This window comes from Jaculus jaculus, chromosome 3, assembly GCF_020740685.1.
Source record: "Jaculus jaculus isolate mJacJac1 chromosome 3, mJacJac1.mat.Y.cur, whole genome shotgun sequence".
NCBI classification, from domain to species: Eukaryota; Metazoa; Chordata; class Mammalia; order Rodentia; family Dipodidae; genus Jaculus; species Jaculus jaculus.
In genome coordinates this window covers 152046993-152066459 of record NC_059104.1, presented here as the reverse complement: position 1 = coordinate 152066459, position 19467 = coordinate 152046993, and the positions used below count along the sequence as shown (strand labels likewise).

General features: G+C 41.8%; 1 protein-coding gene across 5 annotated transcripts in view; it reads right to left on the bottom strand.

Moving 5' to 3' along the window:
* Positions 1-19467, bottom strand: part of Adamtsl3 (ADAMTS like 3) — a 336164-nt gene that overhangs the window by 20750 nt on the left and 295947 nt on the right. For all 5 annotated transcript variants that reach the window (XM_045145013.1, XM_045145012.1, XM_045145015.1 and 2 more), the window contains 3 exons: positions 8768-8947; positions 5582-5698; positions 1141-1324 (listed from right to left, as the gene is read on the bottom strand). In XM_045145013.1, the coding sequence (XP_045000948.1) occupies positions 1141-1324; positions 5582-5698; positions 8768-8947 (481 nt within the window). The remainder of the gene's footprint in view (positions 1-1140; positions 1325-5581; positions 5699-8767; positions 8948-19467) is intronic.

The window sequence follows — 19467 nt, the reverse complement described above, 5'->3', positions numbered from 1 at the left end:
ACACCCAAAAAGACAGCATTAGAAGAACACTGGGTAACTGGTGTGGGAGAGACAAGCTGTGAGATCAGCAGGTAGCTTAATTCCCACACAAGAAGGAAATGTAAGCCCTCTACTCATTGATTCAGTCAGTTACCAGGTATCTAGTCATCACCAAGGTTGGAAGCTTCTGCTGTATTAGGTAATGGGGATAAAAGGATGGCTAAGACAGATTCAGCCACAAGGCCAGGGGTCAGCCTTTATCTTAAGAATTCTAAGAATGCACTAAGAAACAGTAAGACAGAGTGTGGTGGTGCACACCTTTAATCCCTTGGGAGGCAGAGGTAGGAGGATCACCATGAGTTCAAGACCACCCTGAGACTACATAGTGAATTCCAGGTCAGCCTGGACTAGAGTGAAACCTTCCCTCGAAACATCCTCCCCCTCCCCCCGAAAAAAAAGAATGCATTGAAAGGTTTTCAGCAGAGAACCATCCTGATAAATTTGTCTTAACAGATGGGTATTCTCATGGAATAAAGGCAGTACTGGAGGAAGGGAGATAGTAATCAGGAGGCTACCACTGCCCCTGTGAGAAAGGAGAAGAGCCCGTATTCCAGTGGTAACTGGAAATGGGCATGCATTAATGGAAGTAAGTGGGGAAGGGGGAGGGGTGCAGTCTAGGATACTGTCACAGGTCTGGAGCACTGTGATGGGTCAGATTTGATAGAGGTTATAAGCTGGGGCTCTTTTCTAATTACTGATTTGTATCATCTATTACATGCTAAAAGTATTCATGGTTAAACTTCCAGGGGTCAAGCCTAAGGCACTGTGTTTTTAACTAGTGGCCCTGGCACCTGAAACCACCTCATTACCTCCCAGGTAAAGCCATAAACTCTGCCTCCCACAATCTTAGGAGCCAATAGCACTGTGAGTACTGGAAGCAGGTCTGGGAGGGGACTTTGCCCATCTGTACAATAGGAAACTCACATCTACCTCATAGGCTCCTGGGAAGCAAGTAGTATAAAGCACTTAGCAGAATGCCTGGGACAGACTGAGTGCTAAGTAAACTTTAACTGTTGAGCTATTGCACCAAATTACTATTTCTTTTAAAACAGAAGCAATGAAATCTGTGTACTGATGAGATAAGAGAGGGACTACACCTACCTTGCAGGGCAGTCCTGGGTGTTACAGGGCTGAAACCCAGCCAGTGGCTTCTGCCAGGGATCACAAAGGGCTTCATTCACTTCCTGTCCATTGGCCATCACACAATGGGGCCTCTGAATGCGCACTCCCAAGGGGCCACACGTGGCAGAACAATGTGTCCAGTTACTAGGCTCCCAAAAAGGCTCTGCACAAAGTAAATGAAACATCAGGACCACCTCAAATAAGAAATTATGATGCCCGAGAAGCAATGGACCAAGGACCACCATGACATGCTCTGTGGTTAGCTGTCTGGTGGTGTTTTCAAGCAGCAACATACAGTGAAGGCCATCACATAGCCTAAGGGGTCCTTTACATTGTCCTTTCCCTCAACTATTGTAAACAATTATGGAAATGGTGGCCTGAATGGGGTCTTTGAACCGCAGCCTGGGAGAAGGCTATTGTAGGCCACCTAGGTCTGCCAAAAAATCCCCAGAGAGAGAGGGGGTGGGGGAAGGAGAGAGGAGGAAAGGAGAGGAGGCCTTTCTCCACATTTTTCAAGCAGAGCCAACAGGACAGGGAGAAAAGCCTCCAGGAGATCCTCTGACATGGTTCATTTCCCCAAAGCAGGTTCAGGCAGAGAGTTAGAAGATAACTGAGCAGGAGGAGGACCAGGGAGCAGGGATTATGCAGTAAGATGGGAGATACATTTGAGTTCCATCCGATTTTTCCATTAATTCTTAACCAACACTTGTAGAAATTGTGTGATTTGTTACAGAGACATCTGGAAAGGTAAGAATGGATGTTTCTTTTATAAGAGACAAAGCCAACCACCTCCAGTAATCACAATATTTTTTTTTTGTTTCCTTTCCCTGCCAACACTTGGTAAAAGATGAGGTAGGACATGATGATGACAGCTTTGTGGATGATCACAGAAAGTGCCAGATTTCCCCAGAATAATCTCAAGTAATTGATAGTTACCAGCTGTGTCCACAGGCTCTCTCATATAGCGGGGTGATTTCTTTAACTTATTGTTTTCCACATTTTCTTTCTGAGTTTTTTTTTTCTTAAATAGCCCATGGCATCATTTGTAGAACAGAACCATAAAACATATTTTCAGTCAGCCCCTCAAGATTATACCTAAAACGGCTGTGTATTGAGAACCTCCCAGGTGATCAGGTGCTAGGTTAGACACTTTATAATCTATTTTTCATTTACCCTTCCCAGTCCTGTTTTGAGGTAGATATTTCTATTGTTATTTGTAGAGATGGAAATTGAATGCAGTTAAACAACTTGCCAAGGTCTGTTACCTGTTAGCTGGACTGGAACCCACATGTGTCTAACACCAAGGCTCTATTCTGCCACATTTCATAAGGACACTTTGACAGCTCAGGGCAGGACACATGTGCATTTCTTTAAAAATGTGGCTTTTTTATTAAAGTATAATTCATATACAATAAAATACTCAGATGTGCAGCTTCATGACTTTCACAATTGTATGAACTTACAGAACCATGATCCAAGCAATGTATGTAATATTCTTAACACCCCAAAGTTTCATTTTGCCTGTTTCCAATCAAATCCACTCCCAGGCCATTAGTTGTTCCTTTCTATCACTATACATGGGCTTCACCTCCTCGTAGACGTCATGTGACATGCTCTTCTGTACTTGGCTTCTCTCACTTCATGTAATATCTTTGAGATTTACTCAAACCATTGTATATACCAGTACTTCATCCTCTTATTACTGAGCTATATGCCATTCCTGAAAATGCTGAAGTCTTTAAACATTCATTCTCCTGTCTACAGTTGTCATGAATAGGACTGGACATTCTTGTACGAATCTTTGTGTGGGCATGTTTCAATTCTGCCTGGATAAAGAACTGTGAGCGGAATATCTGAGTCTTGGGTAGGTGGATATTTGTCTGCATTACAAAGTTCCAGTAGTTTTTCACAGTGGTCTTCTCTCTGCCATTTTATTTGCATCGCTTTACATTCTTCCCGAAATTTGATCCAGTAGTTGTTAATTGTATCGCACTGGGGTTTGATCTGCATTCCCTGAATGCCAACTGTACAGTGTGTTTTGGTGAAGCATCTGTTGAGGTGTTGGTTCTCTCTTTTGTAGTGGAGGTTGCTGTCCACTGTTAACTTGTAGGCGTTCTTCACATGTTTTACGTCTATGTTCCTCATTAGAAATATGCTCTGTCAATATTTCTTCCCAGTTGCATTTGAAAAGGAGATCATATCCTCATACTCACATAGGGGACTCCTCAATAGACTCCCACAGTTTTAGTTTAACTATTGACTTTACCTTGCCCTTGAAGCCCTGGATGAGTTGGTTCTCAGCAGTTCTCCAAACTCATCTATAGCCTTGTTCCTTCCCCTCCTGTACCCTAGTTACATGCCCCTTGTTTCTGTACCTCGATCACATCAGCTCACTCATTGTCCACTCTTTGCACCACTTCCCTTGCCAGAAATGCTCTCTCCTCATCCGACTGCATGAAGGGCTCCATCTCATCCATCAAGGGGCGCAAGGGTCTTCTCCTCTACAGGCCTATCTGAGCATCTTCACTGAAGTGGTCATCAGCAAGCATTATGTACCCCATCACTCCAATCTTTCCTTCTTAACACTTACAATGATGAAATATATACATTTTTACTTGTTCAGTTATTTCTTACCATCTTTCCTATTTTAATGTCAAATCCATACATATTACCTTATTCAACATGAGGATAGAATAATGCTATAGTTTGGTTACCAAAGCAATACTGGTTAAATTAATAAATTATTATCTTTGAAATACTAACATAAGGATCCACTGAAGGGCTGGTATACTCTGCCATGTGTACATATGAATGTTTGCACACACAGTTCTGCTTGTACTCATCTGGGTCTGTGTATGCAGTGGTAGAATAAGGTAGGTGATCCTAATAAAACCAGTGTTTCAATATGACAAAAGCTTGACCTTCACTAGTAGTTTAGTTCCATGAATATCCAGCTGAAGTTCTTTTGATCTTCATGCCAGTGGCATATACTTCTTCATGTCTTTTTCACATTCTAATTTTCTCATTTTTAAATTTATTTTTGAGAGGGGGAAAGAGAGAGAGAGAGAGAGAGAGAGAGAGAGAGAGAGAGAGAATGGGCACGCCAGGGCCTTCAGCTGCTGTGAACAAACTCCAGACATGTGCGCCCCCTTGTGGCACATGTGCGACATTGTGAGCTTGTGTCACTGTGCACCTGGCTTATATGAGACCTGGAGATTCGAACATGAATTCTTAGGCTTCACAGGCAAGCACCTTAACCACTGAGCCATCTCTCTGGCTCTCTAATCTTCTGTTCCTGGAATGTCCTTCCTTTCCTGCCCAGGACAAATATCAGGATGCAATGTAAACTTAGATGATTATTTCCAGAAAGCAGTAGCACCTTTTCTTCAGCGTCACCATTGCACCTTGGACGTGTTCCTATTATAACACTTGCTGCCCTGCCTCAGCCTACCTGTTGCCATGGCTGCCTCCTGCTTAGACTGGGAGCTTCTCAGTAACAAAGTCACCTCAGAATTCTCAGCCCTGGAAAGAGCAAGCATTCAGCAGATACCACTGAATGTCAAGTGGTTAGACAAATGTGCATGTAATCACGGTAGCATTGTGTCTACAAGGAGAGAAGAAACACAACTATCTCTAAATAGCGATGGCATCAGTAACGTAGATTGACAGCCTGACACTTTCCCCTCTCTACTCCCCTTGCATCTCAGGCGGTTGGTTCTTAGCTTGCACCCCCAGAGTCCCTACCTGCCGGGCGACATTTTGTACAATATGCTCTGCATCTGGGAAGAGCCCCTCAAAACTTAAACGTTGAAAGGACACAGCTGTGTGGTTTAACAGTGGCTTCTGCATGCCTGCCGTCACCATCTACCCAGTACTGGAGCGAAAACCATCAGTCATGACTTCTCTGACTAGAGAAGCTCTGATTTTCTCACTTCTACCTTGCTCTTTTGTCCTTCTGCAAAGCTTTGCCAACTTGGAATACTTAAATTAGGTCCTTCTGACTAAGTACTGATGGGTAACGAAGTTGGTATGTATAGGACATTTGTCTGTGCGTGAGAGGAGGGAAATGAAAGAATCGGGTCCATGACTCTTAGCAAACTTTCCTTCTGTGAAGATTTACTGACTTGGCTATAGTTTTGAAACTGGAAAATCAATATTTCTGTCATCAGAAATAATGATGCATATTAGTGATAAGAGCTTTGTCAGCTTCCTTCAGTGCAGGGTTTTCAAAAACCGCTTTTTTGTGAAAGGAGTCAGCTGACCTTCTAGAGACTGGGGGGGCAAGACAAAGAGAATCTGGGCCAATACCTAGGAATGATTTTACGTATGCAAAGTGAAAAACACAGAGATGCTTTCAGCGAAGTCCTTCCCTTTGCACATGCCTCACAAGCAGGAAATCCCAAAATAGTTAATTCCAGACCTCGAGGCAGAGTTTCTCCTGTTGGGTCATTGCTGCTGCTTCTGGTCTTGGATCTCTGGAGAAAATGCTTTTTCTGTCCCTTAGAAAATACAGTCCTACTGTCTGGTCCTCTTCGTTCTAAGAAAATAAAATGTGACACATTTTTTACCAATTTAAAACCACCAATTCTCATCCTAGGTTGAGTGTTCTGTTGTTGTAAACTTTCCATCAATCATTTCACCTTATATGGCCTTTAGTTCTATTTATTTGGGGCATTTGTTCATGCATGTGTTTGGGATATGAGTGTGCCGCAACACCCATGGGGAGTTCAGAGAACAACTTGTAGGTGGGTCCTCACCTTTCACTTTGAAGCGAGATCGCTCATTGTTGTTCACTGCTCCTTTCGAGATCTTCTGGGAAATTCTCTTGTCTGTGCCCGGGATTAAAGCAGCTTGCTACAGATTCTAGCTTTTACGTGAAGTCTGGGGACTTGAACTCAGGTATCAGAGTTGTGCAGCAAGCATTTTATCCATTGAGCCCTGTTACCCAACGTGGGTGTCTTAAAGACAACCACTAGGAGGAAATCAGCTCTCCTACTGGAATGCTGTGTCTCTGTATGCTTAGACTTATACAGTTCTGGAGGGGGTCGTGTGTGTGAGGGTATTTAGAATGTTTAGAATTATGCACTGTGCTAACATGTGGTATCTCTATGTTTCCAAGATTAGAATGTGATGGTTTGATTCAGGTGTTCCCTATAAACTTAGGTGTTCTGAATGCTAGGTTCCCAGCTGATGGAGATTTGGGAATTAATGTCTCCTGGAGGCAGTGTGTTGTTGGGAGCAGGCTTTATGGGTGCTATTAGCCATATTAGCTATTAGCTGTTGTCTACCTGACGTTGGTGAGGAGGTAATATCCCCTCTGCTCATGTCATTGTTTTCCCCTGCAATCATGGAGCATCCCCTTAAGTGCCACAATAAACCTTTTATTTTCCCACAAGCTGCTCTTGGTTGGGTGTTTTCTGCCAGCAGTGCAAACCTGACTACGGTACCAAGCTTACAAAATGAAAACAAAATGTATTCATCACTATTCCAAAAGGGGCAGGAGGACACAGATAGGTCAGACAGAGCTCTGCTTCCTCTACAGGAGCCTTGGGGACATGAGAGTGAGCCACGTTCTACAGGGGAGCATGGTGAGGAGCCTGGGATTTGAGGAAGGTTGTGAAGCATGAGCTTATATGGGGTGAAGGAGTCTGAGGAGTGCGGTGATCTGATCCCTCAGACAGGTGGCCAAGGTTGTGAGCTGGTTGGCTTGAGGGGATTTCACACAGAAGACATGTGCTGGGCAGAGCTGGGCCAACCGTGAAGATTCAGGACCGAGGACGGGGAGGAGTGAAGAATCAGCTGGGCTTTGCAGGGAGCAAAGAAAACTCATGCCAGACCTTTGGCCCAGATGAACTGCCAAGGTTTCCAGTGCTCCATGACTTGAGGTGATTACAGAGGTCCTTTGAGAAGCACCATGTGAAGGTGTGACACTTTGCTCCCACAAAGACTCCATCGGTGTACCCCAAACACCACTGACAACAGGAGACTAATTCAGGCTCTAGTCTAATTCCTCTGTGACCTTCAGGTTTCCCCACTAAAATGGGTGCTATTCTAAATACCAGGAGAATTACTGATGATCAAAGCCTCTGAGCAGGGGCATGGTGTCCCACACCTGATATTCCAGCACCTTGGGAAGCTGTGGTCGCAGGATCAGGAGTTTAAGATCAGCCTTACAGAGAGACCTTATCTCAAAAAATCTAAAATCCCCAAACTAAATTTTAAGAGTAGACATTTTGCATAACAGCAATTCTAACTTCCAACTGAGACACCACCTCCCATATCTTCATGGCTTTCTTACCTGTTGACAAGAAAGGCCATGAAGGAACCTCTTTCCCATGAATCCTGTACTACAACCTTAGTCCCTCCAGAGACTTAACTTCACTCATTCACGATATACATATTTAACTTAACACCTGTTAGATGCTGAATATGTAGAAAGGAACAACGAACACTCTCTTATAACCATTCTAGTTGCCTTCTGTGATGAATTCTCAACTAACTACAAGCTCTGGAGGGAAAGAAGGGTGTTATTTGTTGAATTCTATAATCCTAGAAATTTGCACCTCCTTTTGTTGATTAATTGTTGCATGAGTTTCCCATACCCACCTCCCCCCACCCAAGGAAATCAGTCTAACATCCTGTCCCTTGGAAGTTCAGGAAGGTCTCTAATATGCCTTCCTCTGTTATTCCTACTAACCAAATGGAAAAGTATTCTAAGTGCAAAAGACTGGTGTGATTCAAGCTGTATTGTTTCCTTAGGACTTAACCAGAAACATCAGGCATGCCCCCTCCCTACCTTTGAAGGACTAACAATTTAGTTGAGGAAAAAACAGGAGAGCAATGTGTGACAGGTACCAAGTAGAGACCAGAAAAAGAAGAGATTTAACAAAAACGGTGAAAGATTCACCCAGGTAGGAATTTAGCGAGTTCTATGATTGGAGCAATTTGATATAAGCAGGGAAGGGCATTTATTACTGGGAAAACAATATGCTCAGGAGCTCCAAAGAGGGAAAGAGTAAGTTTGTCTGACTGGATGTTTGTCTGTCTCTGTCTCCATCTCCCCAGCACCCTCATAGAATAGAGGTCAGAAGCATCAGGAGGATTCATACAGGCAGAACATGAAGGACTTAATTCTGATCAGAGAATTTCATGTTGCAGCATAGGTTTTCTTTTTAATATTTTATTTATTTATTAGAGAGTGAGAGAGAGAGAGAGAGACATATATAGAGAGAATGGACACAGCATGGCCTCCAACTACTGCAAATGAACTCTAGAAGCATGTGCCACCTTGTGCATCTGGCTTACATGGGTACTAGGGAATCAAACCTGGGTCCTTAGGCTTTGCAGGTAAATGCCTTAAAACTAAGAAATCTCTCCAGCACCAGTGTAGGATTTTAGCAGAAGAGTGTCTTCCAAATCCACATGCTTCAGAGAGAAAAGCTAGCATGGCAGGATGTTAGAATTTAGTGTGTGTGTTTTAAGCAGGCACTGATAGATAGGACTAAAACCATGTGATACTCATCTCATTCACTCTCCGAAAGAACTGGGCTCTACTTTATACACCCTCCAGATGAGACAACCGGAGCAACTAGAATCTTAAACTTACCCAGCAAGTGGAGCACAGATGTTGCCACTGCTTTCCCAAGAGCATTGGTGGCTGTGCAAACGTAGGTTCCTTCATTCTCAAGGGAAACATTCTGCAACAACAGGGATCCATTGAAAAGCAAGGAAACATTGTCACTCAGAGATCCTCTCTTCAACCAAGTTACATTAGGCTGAGGGACACCTTCGGAACAAAAACAAACATGACCATGGCAATTCCTTTAAGAACAGGGCCACAGAACCATGTGACAATTACCAGTGCTTTGACCACAAGTCAGCAAATGGATTAGTTATATGTAACTGAAAGACTGGCTGTTTCTATTGTAATGAAATCCTTATGGGTAAATCCTAAATAAGCGAAGGCCTTTGGTTCATGGAGTACTTTATCAGTTGACGTAGTATGAAGAGGTAGGAACTGAAGAGAGTATTACTGATCCTCACTGGGAAGGAAGTGAATTTTGAAGTTGAACAGGAAAGTGGAGAGAATGGTTGGAAAGAAGAACTTAGTGAAGCTGGGGTAGATGGAGGCAGAGAGAGGAATTCTCACTATGGTGCTATCACCTGGAAGACTTTGGCAAACAAAAATAGCAGCTACTGGGCTGGAGAGATGGCTTAGCAATTAAGTGCTTGCCTCTCAAGCCTAAGGACCCCGGTTCAAGGCTCAATTCCCCAGGACCCATGTTAGCCATATGCACAAGGGGGCACACGCATCTGGAGTTCATTTGCAGTGGCTGGAAGCCCTGGTGAGCTCATTCTCTCTTTCTCCCTCTGCCTCTTTCTCTCTCTGTCTGTCACTCTCAAATAAATAAAGAAAAAAATTAAAAAAAAATCAGCTACTGAGCTTTGTTGGTGTGCCCATGCAATGGAAATACCCCTTCTTGAGGAAGACTACACAATATACTGAGAAACAGACTTTCCTCATTAATTCTTTTGTAAAGGCAGATAATCTTGGGTAACAAAAAGGTTTGAACTTTATGTAGACATCAGTGGGGCAGAGACTGTAAGGAGCATCAGAGGAGCCTGGATACAGAAGGGAACATGAATGACTGAAAGACTTTCTTCCCCTCAGTCTTGATAAGTCCAAGCATTGTTCTGAGCCATATATTTGAAACACAGAAAAATCTCATTTGATTCTTGTTGCTATTTTTTTTTAGAGAGAGCGAGAGGGAGAATTGTCATGTCAGGGCCTCAGCCACTGAAATTGAATGCCAGATGTTTGCGCCACCTAGTGTACATATATGGCATTGCACTTGCATCTCCTTTTGTGAATGGCTTAGTGGATCTGGAGAGAGATGGAACAGGGGTCCTTGGGCTTTGCTGGCGAGTGCCTTAACTGCTAAGCCATCTCTCCAACCCCTCATTTGATTCTTAAGAGTGGGGCCTGAGATGGTGCCTGGGATGGTGTTAGGTCGATGGCTTGGGGGATGTCTTCTCCTTCCAAAGTGCTCTAAAAACATGGAATGGCTTTATAAACAAAAAAATTGTCACCATTATCCTGTCATGTGCAAAGCACCTTACCATAGGCAGAAGACATGTCCCAAGAATGTGGTGACATTTTAATTCTGTTATCCCCTTTTCCTGGGAGGTGGTCATTGTTAGCTCCATCTCACAGCTGAGGAGACTGGTAACTTTGTAACTTCAGGTCCAGTTCTGTCCACTGTGCCCAGCTGGTTATTAAAGCCTCTTAGGGCAGTTAGTGTGTGGCTTTAGAGAAAATCATCCATCTAGAAATGTGTACATCTACACAGCAACCAAAGACTAATACTTGTACTGAAATATTGTCCTAAAACTCAAGATAAGGAAAAGGCTCAATTCCTGCTCAAAGAGGAAGAGAAATGGAATGGGGAGGGCACTGTGTTGGATAAGAGGGCAGTGTTCTCATTCTTTTCTGTAAGTTTGGTCACTTTTGATGTCACACTGGATCTCAGAAGTCTTCACCGTGAAAGGAAAGTGAACTAAGAAGAGGTATTTTCTTATGTTTGGGGATAATGTGAGAGGTTCTTAAAATCTAAACTCTGTCTTTGGGCTTTTCATCTTTAATTCTGTGGCACTGCATGATCTGAGTGTCATAGCTAGAGTCCTAAAGATGCCACCCCATGATTCTCATCTGCTATCTACTCAATACAATAATTATAATCTAAGTACTGTTTTTTAAAGATATAACTAAGTTTACTATTCTGCTGACCTGAAAATAGGCAGATTATCTTGAAGGACTCATACAATCCCACAAGCCCTGAGAATCAGAAGAGGAGAACTGAAGTGTTAGAGATGTGAACCAAAGCAGTGGAAGAGGCAGGCAGAAGAGGAATTTGGAGAGACTGAACGTGCATGGCAAATGCGAACAGTTACTGCTGATTTGGAAGAAGGGGATAGTGAGACAGGGGACGCAGGTGGTGTCCAAAGGCTGAGAGAGGCTTCCAGGTGATAGGAACAAAGAAGTGGAGCTTTAATCTTGCAATGACTCAGAGTTGAGTTTCACCACAAATAGGAAGGAGTTTGAAAACGGGTGTATTCTTAGAGCCTCCAGAAAGGAATATAGCCTCAACAACAATGTCACTTGACCTTTCATACTCTAGGTAGGTCATTAGCTCAGTGACACTCAGAATCTACTGACTTCCATACAGAACTGTGAGATCTGCATTTCCCAATGAGTAGGATAGATTACAAACTCCTGAATTTCTAAGAGTTTTTTCCTCTTCACCAAGGATTATAGTTTAATGGTATACAGAGTTATGTCATGAAGATGGAATTCTCAAGAATGTTATTAGTGCCTTTACTACAAGATTCCAGGGAGATTTCTGTCTTTACCACCATGAGAAAATGGGCATGAAGAAGACTCTCACCAGACAATAAATCTGCTGTTGCCTTGATTTTGCACTTCCCAACCTCCATAACCAAGAAAAATAAATTTCTGGGGTTTATAAGCTACCCAAACAAAAGTTTTGCTACAGCAGCTCCAATGGTCTACAACAACAGTCATAGTTACCTTGTTTCCAGTGTAACACTGCTAGTTCTCTTCCTTAAACATGATTTCTTCTTTTGGTTTCCAATAGTGATTATTTCAAAGACATTCCCTTCTATTTCTAGCTTATAAGAAATTTTCAAAGTCTTTGAGTGGACTACTTGGCTCATTTCATTTATTTATTTTTAAATGGAAATATTGTTTTAGGGCTTGAGAGATGGCACAGTGGTTAAGAACCCAGGCTTGATTCCAGAAGACTCATGTAAAGCCAGATGCATAGGGTGGCACATGCGTCTGGAGTTCATTAGCAGTGGCTAATGGCCATAGCATGCCCATTCTCTAGAATATACATATCTACCTATTTCTCTCTTTCAAATGAATTTTTCAAAACACCATACTTAGAAGTACTGTATTACTCATCCCTAATCCCATCATTCAAGCAGATCAACTCTTAAATCTGCCTGGAGCAGATGTTTTTAAAAGCAGCTATAGTCACAACCTAGTTGAGCAAACTGTTCCCAACTTCTTTCTTTTCTGTTGGTGGAGAGAGGAAAGGCAGGCTTCATCTCCACTCTTTTTTAGTAACTATTAATTATGCAAAACAATGGATTTAATAGGTTTCATCATGACATTTTCATACATACATATATATCAGTTACTTTGACCAGATTCAACCACCATTACCTTCTTCTGTCGCCCTTTCCCCCTTCTCTTCTCAAATACACCTGGTCTATTTTTGTGTCTTTTAATTTTTTTAAACCTAGCTTCTACATATAAGAGAGAAATGTGTTATTTTTCTTGCTGTGTATGGCCTATTTCACTTACTATGGTAATCTCCACTTGCGTTCATTTTTCCTGCAAATGACATGATTTTATTCTTACTTATGATTGAATACAACTTTTAGTGTATACATTTTCTTTATCCATTCATCGTTTGAGTAACATCTAGATTGATTCTATAACTTGGATCATTGTGAACAGGGTCACAATAAAAACAGAATTGCAAGTACCTTAGTGCTATGCTGACATATTCCTTCAGATATACATCAGGACTGGTATATCTGAGTGCTGTGGTGGTTCTACTTTTAGTTTGTTGAGGAATTTTCACACTGATTCTCATACTGGCAGAATAAATATTCCTACCAACAATGTCTAAGGTTTTTTTTTTATTTTTAATTATTCTCTGAATCCTTGAAAGCATTTGTTACCCTTTCTGATGATGGCCATTCTGACTGGAGTGAGGCTGATTCTCTGTGTAGTTTTAAATTTGCATTTCTCTAGTGGCTAAGGATGTTGAACCTTTCCCCAAATATTTATTGGACACTTGTACTTCTTTTTTTTTTCTTTAATTTTTCAGAGAGAGAAATAGGGAGAGAGAGAGAGAGAGAGAATTGGCATGCCAGGGTCTCAGCCACTGCAATCAAACTCCAGATGCTTGTGCCACTTAGTGATCATGTGCAATCTTATGTTTGCCTCAACTTTGTGCATCTGGCTTACACGGGATCAGAGGAATCAAACATGGGTCCTTAGGCTTTGCAGGCCAGTGTCTTAAGTGCTAAGCCATGTCTCCAGCCCCATTTGTACTTTTTGTGAGAATTTTTTGTTTAATGCATTAGTCCAGTTATTGATGACTTGGTGGGAGATTTGGTGTTTAATTTTTGGAATTATTTATAAGATTCTAAATACTTATTCCCTGTTGGATGTTTATTTGGCAAAAATTTTCAACCCATTCTTTAGGCTGTGTCTTCACTATGCTGGTTCTTGGAAAAACACTCCAGGGGTCCCTAGTGATCCTTTGTTGTTTAGAAGTTTTTATCCTTATACAAACCCATATGTCAAGTATTGCTATTATGCACTGACTTATTGAAGTCTTTTTCAGAATGTCCTTACCTATGTTGTATCAATGTGGTAGAGAGGAACCTATATCTCCAAGTGTCTCCCCTATGTTTTCTTCTAGGAGCTTGTTTCAGATATTACTTGGAGGTATTTGATTTTTTTTTTAAGAAAAGTTATCATCTAGCTCAGGCTGGCTTTGAAATCTGCAATGCTTTTAAAACATTACAAAACTGGGAAGATTGCTCAGTTAATAAAATGATTGCTGCACAGATATGAGGACATGAGTTCTGATCCCCAGAACCCATGTAAAATGCTAGGTGCCTTGGCATGTGTCTGTAATCCCAGCACTGGGGAGGTAAAGATGGGTTTGCTGAATAGCCAGTTTAGTCCAACCAGTAAGCTCTAGATTCAATGAGACAGACTCTGTCTCAAAATTAAAGTGGAAGAGTAATCAATGAAGCTACCTAAGGTTATCTTTTGGCCTCCACACACAAGCACACATATGTATATATGAAACTGCATACATGCATGCATCCCTATACACACAAATATGCACACACACACACACACACACACACACACACACACACATATATTCTACACACACATACAGAGGCAAAAAGTTAAGTAAATTCTGTCTTTGAACCATTCAATAATTTTTATTGTTTGCTTTATATCTCATGGTCTTCATGGTTGACACGTGTATTAGTGACTTTCTAGTTGCTGTGCCAAAGACCTGACCGGAGACAGCAGAAGGAAGGAAATGTTTATTTTGGTTTACAGTCCACCATGGCAGAGAAGGCATGGCAGCAGGAGCTTGAAGCGGCTGGTCACATTCAGCCCACAATCAGGAAGCAGAGGGAGAGAGAGATGAATCCTGGTGTTCAGACAGCACTCTCCTTTTTACCCATCCCAGGACCCCTATCCTAGGAGATGATACCATCCATATTTAGGTAGGTCTTCCCCTGTCAATTCACCTAATCTAGGAAATCCATAACAGATATTTCAAGAGATTCATTTCTATGATGATTCTAAATTCTGTCAAGTTGACAACCAGAGATTAATGTTCATAGCACTCTAGTTGCATTTCATTTTTAAATTGACAGTGGGATGCCCTGCAGTATTTTTCCCTGCAAAAGTAGTTCAGGGAGCAGGATAGCTTTTGAATCTTTAAACGAATAAAAATCGTTTCTTGTCACCAAGTAATATAGCTTAACCAGACCCAGAATAAAGTGCTATAACTTTTTCCTTGGCTATTTCCTAATATAGTGTAATATAATGTAGAATTTAATGTTTTGAATTAAGTCTGAGGCATGCCTATTATTTATTCTTCCTCCCTCCCTTCTTTCTTCCATTCCTCTCTCCCTTCTTTTCTTCCTTCTTTCCCTTTTTTCCTATATAACTGCAACACTGTATCTCAGGGCTCTAATAGGAAATTCTTCCCCACTTCACAGGTCCAGATCAACATTCCTACTTCAAGTGCTGTAGATATTTAGTATCAATTTATATACTTTGTTATTGTTTTAAATGTTTACATTAGAAGGCAAATCAGGCATCTGTGTTTTTTTAACCTAAAGGCCACAGAAATGAACGTAAAATGGCCCAGAGGTCTTGAAAATTCCTAAAATGCTCAGAAGTGACAAGAGAGAGGCCAAGAACTTCACATTAAATCATCTCTTGGGATCTGTTTCAGCTCTGAAGTATGTGTGAGATAAATCCATCCATCTGTCCATCCATTCATGTGTTATAACTTTAATAAAGTAATTTTTCTTATTTGGCCTTGGTAATGCAAGCTCTAGCATGGCAGTATCCCTGCATCAGCCTCAGGTCTTGCAAGCAGATCATGAGCAGAGTGCCTGGCAAAGACCAGAGCTGTGAATATTCGCTGAATGCCTAAATGTGTGAACTAGGGAATAAGAAAACTATATTCTATCCCAATGATAGATCAGTGTGACGATTTCTTTTGGTAATTCATGCCAATTTTATTTTTCAAATACAGCAGGCAATAAAGAGCAGACTAAAGTCTTCGTGTATTGAGACACCAATATTTTGGAATCTACAGTAATCTAACAAAGGGCCACACAAGCTAAGAAGAAAAAATAAGTCCTTAAATATTTAAGGAGAAATGTGCAAGTCACTTCAGAAGTCCCTTCCAATATTTCGTGGGAGGCCAGGCATGGTGTGCATGCTTGTAATCATTGTACTAGGGAGATAGAAGCAGGAAGCTCTGGAGTTCAAAGTCAGCCTTAGCTACATAGCCAGTTTGAGGCTAGCCTGTGTTACATAAAAAAGTATGAATAAATAAATAGTAAATATTTTATGAAATCCACAACACATACCCAAGAGATGTGTAAATTTAACTTGCTACTTATGTCAGGATGCTTTCTACGGGCACTCTACACTTACTGGATCTGAAATACAGGGCTAGGCTTGTTAGAATCAGTGTATGCATGCTTTGCTCTGGAAGCCTGGTAATTCATCTCATTAGAACTTACTGCTCAACAGAATTAGAAACAAAACACAATTTAAAGAACAGGTTCAGGGCTGGAGAGATGGCTTAATGGATAAGGTGCTTGCCTGCGAAGTCTAAGGACCCACATTTGACTCTTCAAATCCCACGTTTGCCAGATGCACAAAGGTGAGGCAACTGCAAGGTTGCACATGCCCACTAGGTGGCAAAACAGTCTGGAGTTTGATTTCAGTGGCTGAGGCCCCGGCATGCCAATTCTCTCTCCCTCTCTCTGTCTCTCTATCTTAAAAAAAAAAAGAAAGAAAACAAACAGGTCCATTAATCATCAGTTCTTCTGATCCTAGCTGTTTTGCATTCCTCATGTCTGTCTGAACATCACTGGAGATAGGGATGACACAAAGCCTACTCAGATCATGTCAGCGGCATACCCTCGCTCCTTGATTCATTGGGAGTTCATCCATCCAGTGAGGATGTTGTCTACACTACGTGTCAGTGCTGTTCTAGGTGCTAGAATCAAAGCCTTGCTGGGATGCTGAAGTTGGTTTTCACAAGTGTAAGGGAGAGCAGGATTCCTCAGAGAAATCTGCTTCTTTTGCCAACAGTCTATTAACATGAATACTCCTGACTTAGCACAAAGCCCCAGGCAAAATTCAGCCAGATTCACTTACCTCAGGAGTTCCAGAGCAGTGACCTACACACAGAAGGCTTGTTAAAGCAAATTGAATAGAACAAGTGACAGGTCAGGGAAACTGTCTTGTACTGTATAATTCAAGCTTTCTAGGGAGTGTGAAGTCTTTTCCATCTGAATATGTGGGTGGGTTTGAACCCTGTCTTTGTGGGTAAGAGCTGCAGAGCAGGGGAAGAACTTGCAGTGAGGAGAGCCCGGAGGTGGGCAGGGACAGCCAGGTGATGGGTCACCTTTGCTGTCACCTTCAGCTTTATGTAATACACTTTCCAAATGTTTGGTATTGATTCTTATTTTGCGGAATGAGACGCAGCTCAGAAGCTGAATTCTGCTCCTGATAAAGGGCAGAAGAGAGGCCAGACAGGTTAATACAAGAGCCAAACACAATGGAGCCCAGGCCAGGAGAACTCCAGAGAACCATGAGAAGGTACGTCTAGAAGGTTTTGGACTGTCCAAACTATGGAACTGATCAGGGTCCGAGACAAATACACTGGGATCCAAACTGCAGGCTGAGATTGCAGGTAGTGATATCCTACAAGTGCTAAGAGTATCGTAAAGTAACACAGCGCGTGGCAAGCTTTCAGATTAAAAGCACAGGCCAAAGTCCCCACTGTTGAGGAAACCTGCTCATGAATTCAGCACCTAGGAGCACTGATACATGTGTAAACATTTTCAAAGAACTGAAGAAGCCAGCGGAAGCTTAGACACAATTCTGCTCTTTGTGATCCTTCAAAACTGCAAAATGTTTGCTCTGTTGAAACAGCTATAAAATGTCAGAAATAGTTTAAACTTATTTATCTAACCTCAAAGACAGGCTATTTCCCACAAGACTTACAGCTCTGAAATATTCCACAGTTTGTTTCCACCATGCTGAAATCGTTTTTGGAAAGCAAATGTTGTGGAAAAAAGAAAGTTCAGATCTAGAAGGTCTGTGAAACATGTGTTGCAAAGAGTTTGCACCTCTAGGGTGTCTTTAAAATAGTCAGTGTTTAGGAACAAATTTCCTTCATCCTTGAAAGACTCATGAAATATTCCATGCTATAAAATCCTTGGTCTATGCAAACTGCTCTAAGATGTTGACACTTTATATAAATACATATTAGCCTTGCATGTTTTTGCTATTTGTTTGTTTCCTCTAGCATCTCAATATTCACACAGTGTTTTGCATTTTTCCTTACACAGGACCAATGAAGCTCTAAACTACCATTAGTTACCCCCAGGGAACCATTAAGCAATGATGCTGTCTATTTATAAGATAAGAGGCACACTGAACACAGTGAAGGTTACTGCAAAGGGAATTGTCACTAATGAAGAAATGAAGATACAAGAGTTCATGGCTTTGGTGTCAGAGATATTATCCTAAAGCTACTAGAACAAAACACAGTCTCAGCTGCAAGGTCAGTCTACGCAGCAGAGGAAGCTTGACGAATGTCCCATTGGAGTTAACTTTTGCCCTTTATGAGGATAAAGGCTTACCTGTCCCGAGACTATATCTAAAATTCCAAATACAAGCCCTGAGGCTTTTACTATTTGGAGAATTCTGTTGACTAGCTGTTGAAGTACTCCCTCTTCTCTAGAAATGATATTAACAAACCATTAATCATCTGAGTCATATCAACTATTCCTTAGCTCTGTACTGAAAGGTCTTTCTCCAAAGACTCCTAAAATGTTTGTTTGTTTGTTTGTTTTGTGACATGGAGGAATGTCTTACAAAACCTTCTTCCTGGTGTAATCATATCTGACTGCTAGATACACTGGGCTTCCATTCCACTAGGGACTGGGCAGTTATCTCTAACTGTCAGTCATGTTCTATGAACTGTTGGATATTGTTCCCTGGGGTCTCATGTATCAGCTAGAGGGTGTCCACAGCCATGGTTTTATATCTTATCTCAATACCAAAATGCTCCCAGCAGGTCCTAGAGAAATGAAGATGCAAATCCAAGAGCTGATGCATATCAGACACAATAATATGAGCTGGCACTATATTCATGGAAATACGTGCATGATGCTATGCATGTAGCCCTACACATGCCACTGTACACGTCGCATGCACATATGGTATAAACCAGTGACTCCCAGTGTAGAGGGAGAGGGAAAGGGAGGGTTGAAGGGGAAGACTGAGGTCTTTGATGAAACTCCACGAAATCTATAGCTTGCAAATCACTGGATTAATGACCGGTCTCATGATGGTGCATCAGAAAAAGAGTGCATTGTCAAGATGAGGATAAGGAACAACTGAGAAAACAATGTGGAGTTATATGATAAGAAGGTCTAAGAGGGCTAGAGAGATGGCTTAGCGGTTAAGTGCTTGCCTGTGAAGCCTAAGGACCCCGGTTCGAGGCTCGATTCCCCAGGACCCACATTAGCCAGATGCACAAGGGGGCGCACACATCTGGAATTCATCTGCAGTGGCTGGAAGCCCTGGTGTGCCCATTCTCTCTCTCTCTCTCTCTCTCTCTCTCTCTGCCTCTTTTTCTGTCTGTTGCTCTCATAAATAAAAATAAACCAAAAAAATTTTTTTTAAAAAAAAGAAGGTCTAAGACCTTACAGATCATTTGTCTCTATTAAAGAATGAATGTTAATGTGGGGCTGTTAAGTTTTTAACACAGAGAAATGTGTCAGTGGGACCCAAGAGAGGGATGGGGCATATATGTGCTAGAGTGAAAGCAGAGTTGTTCGCAATAGGAGTGGATGACAGTAGATGTGATCTGAATGTTTCAAGATGTGAGGAGACTCAGTATAGGTAAACAC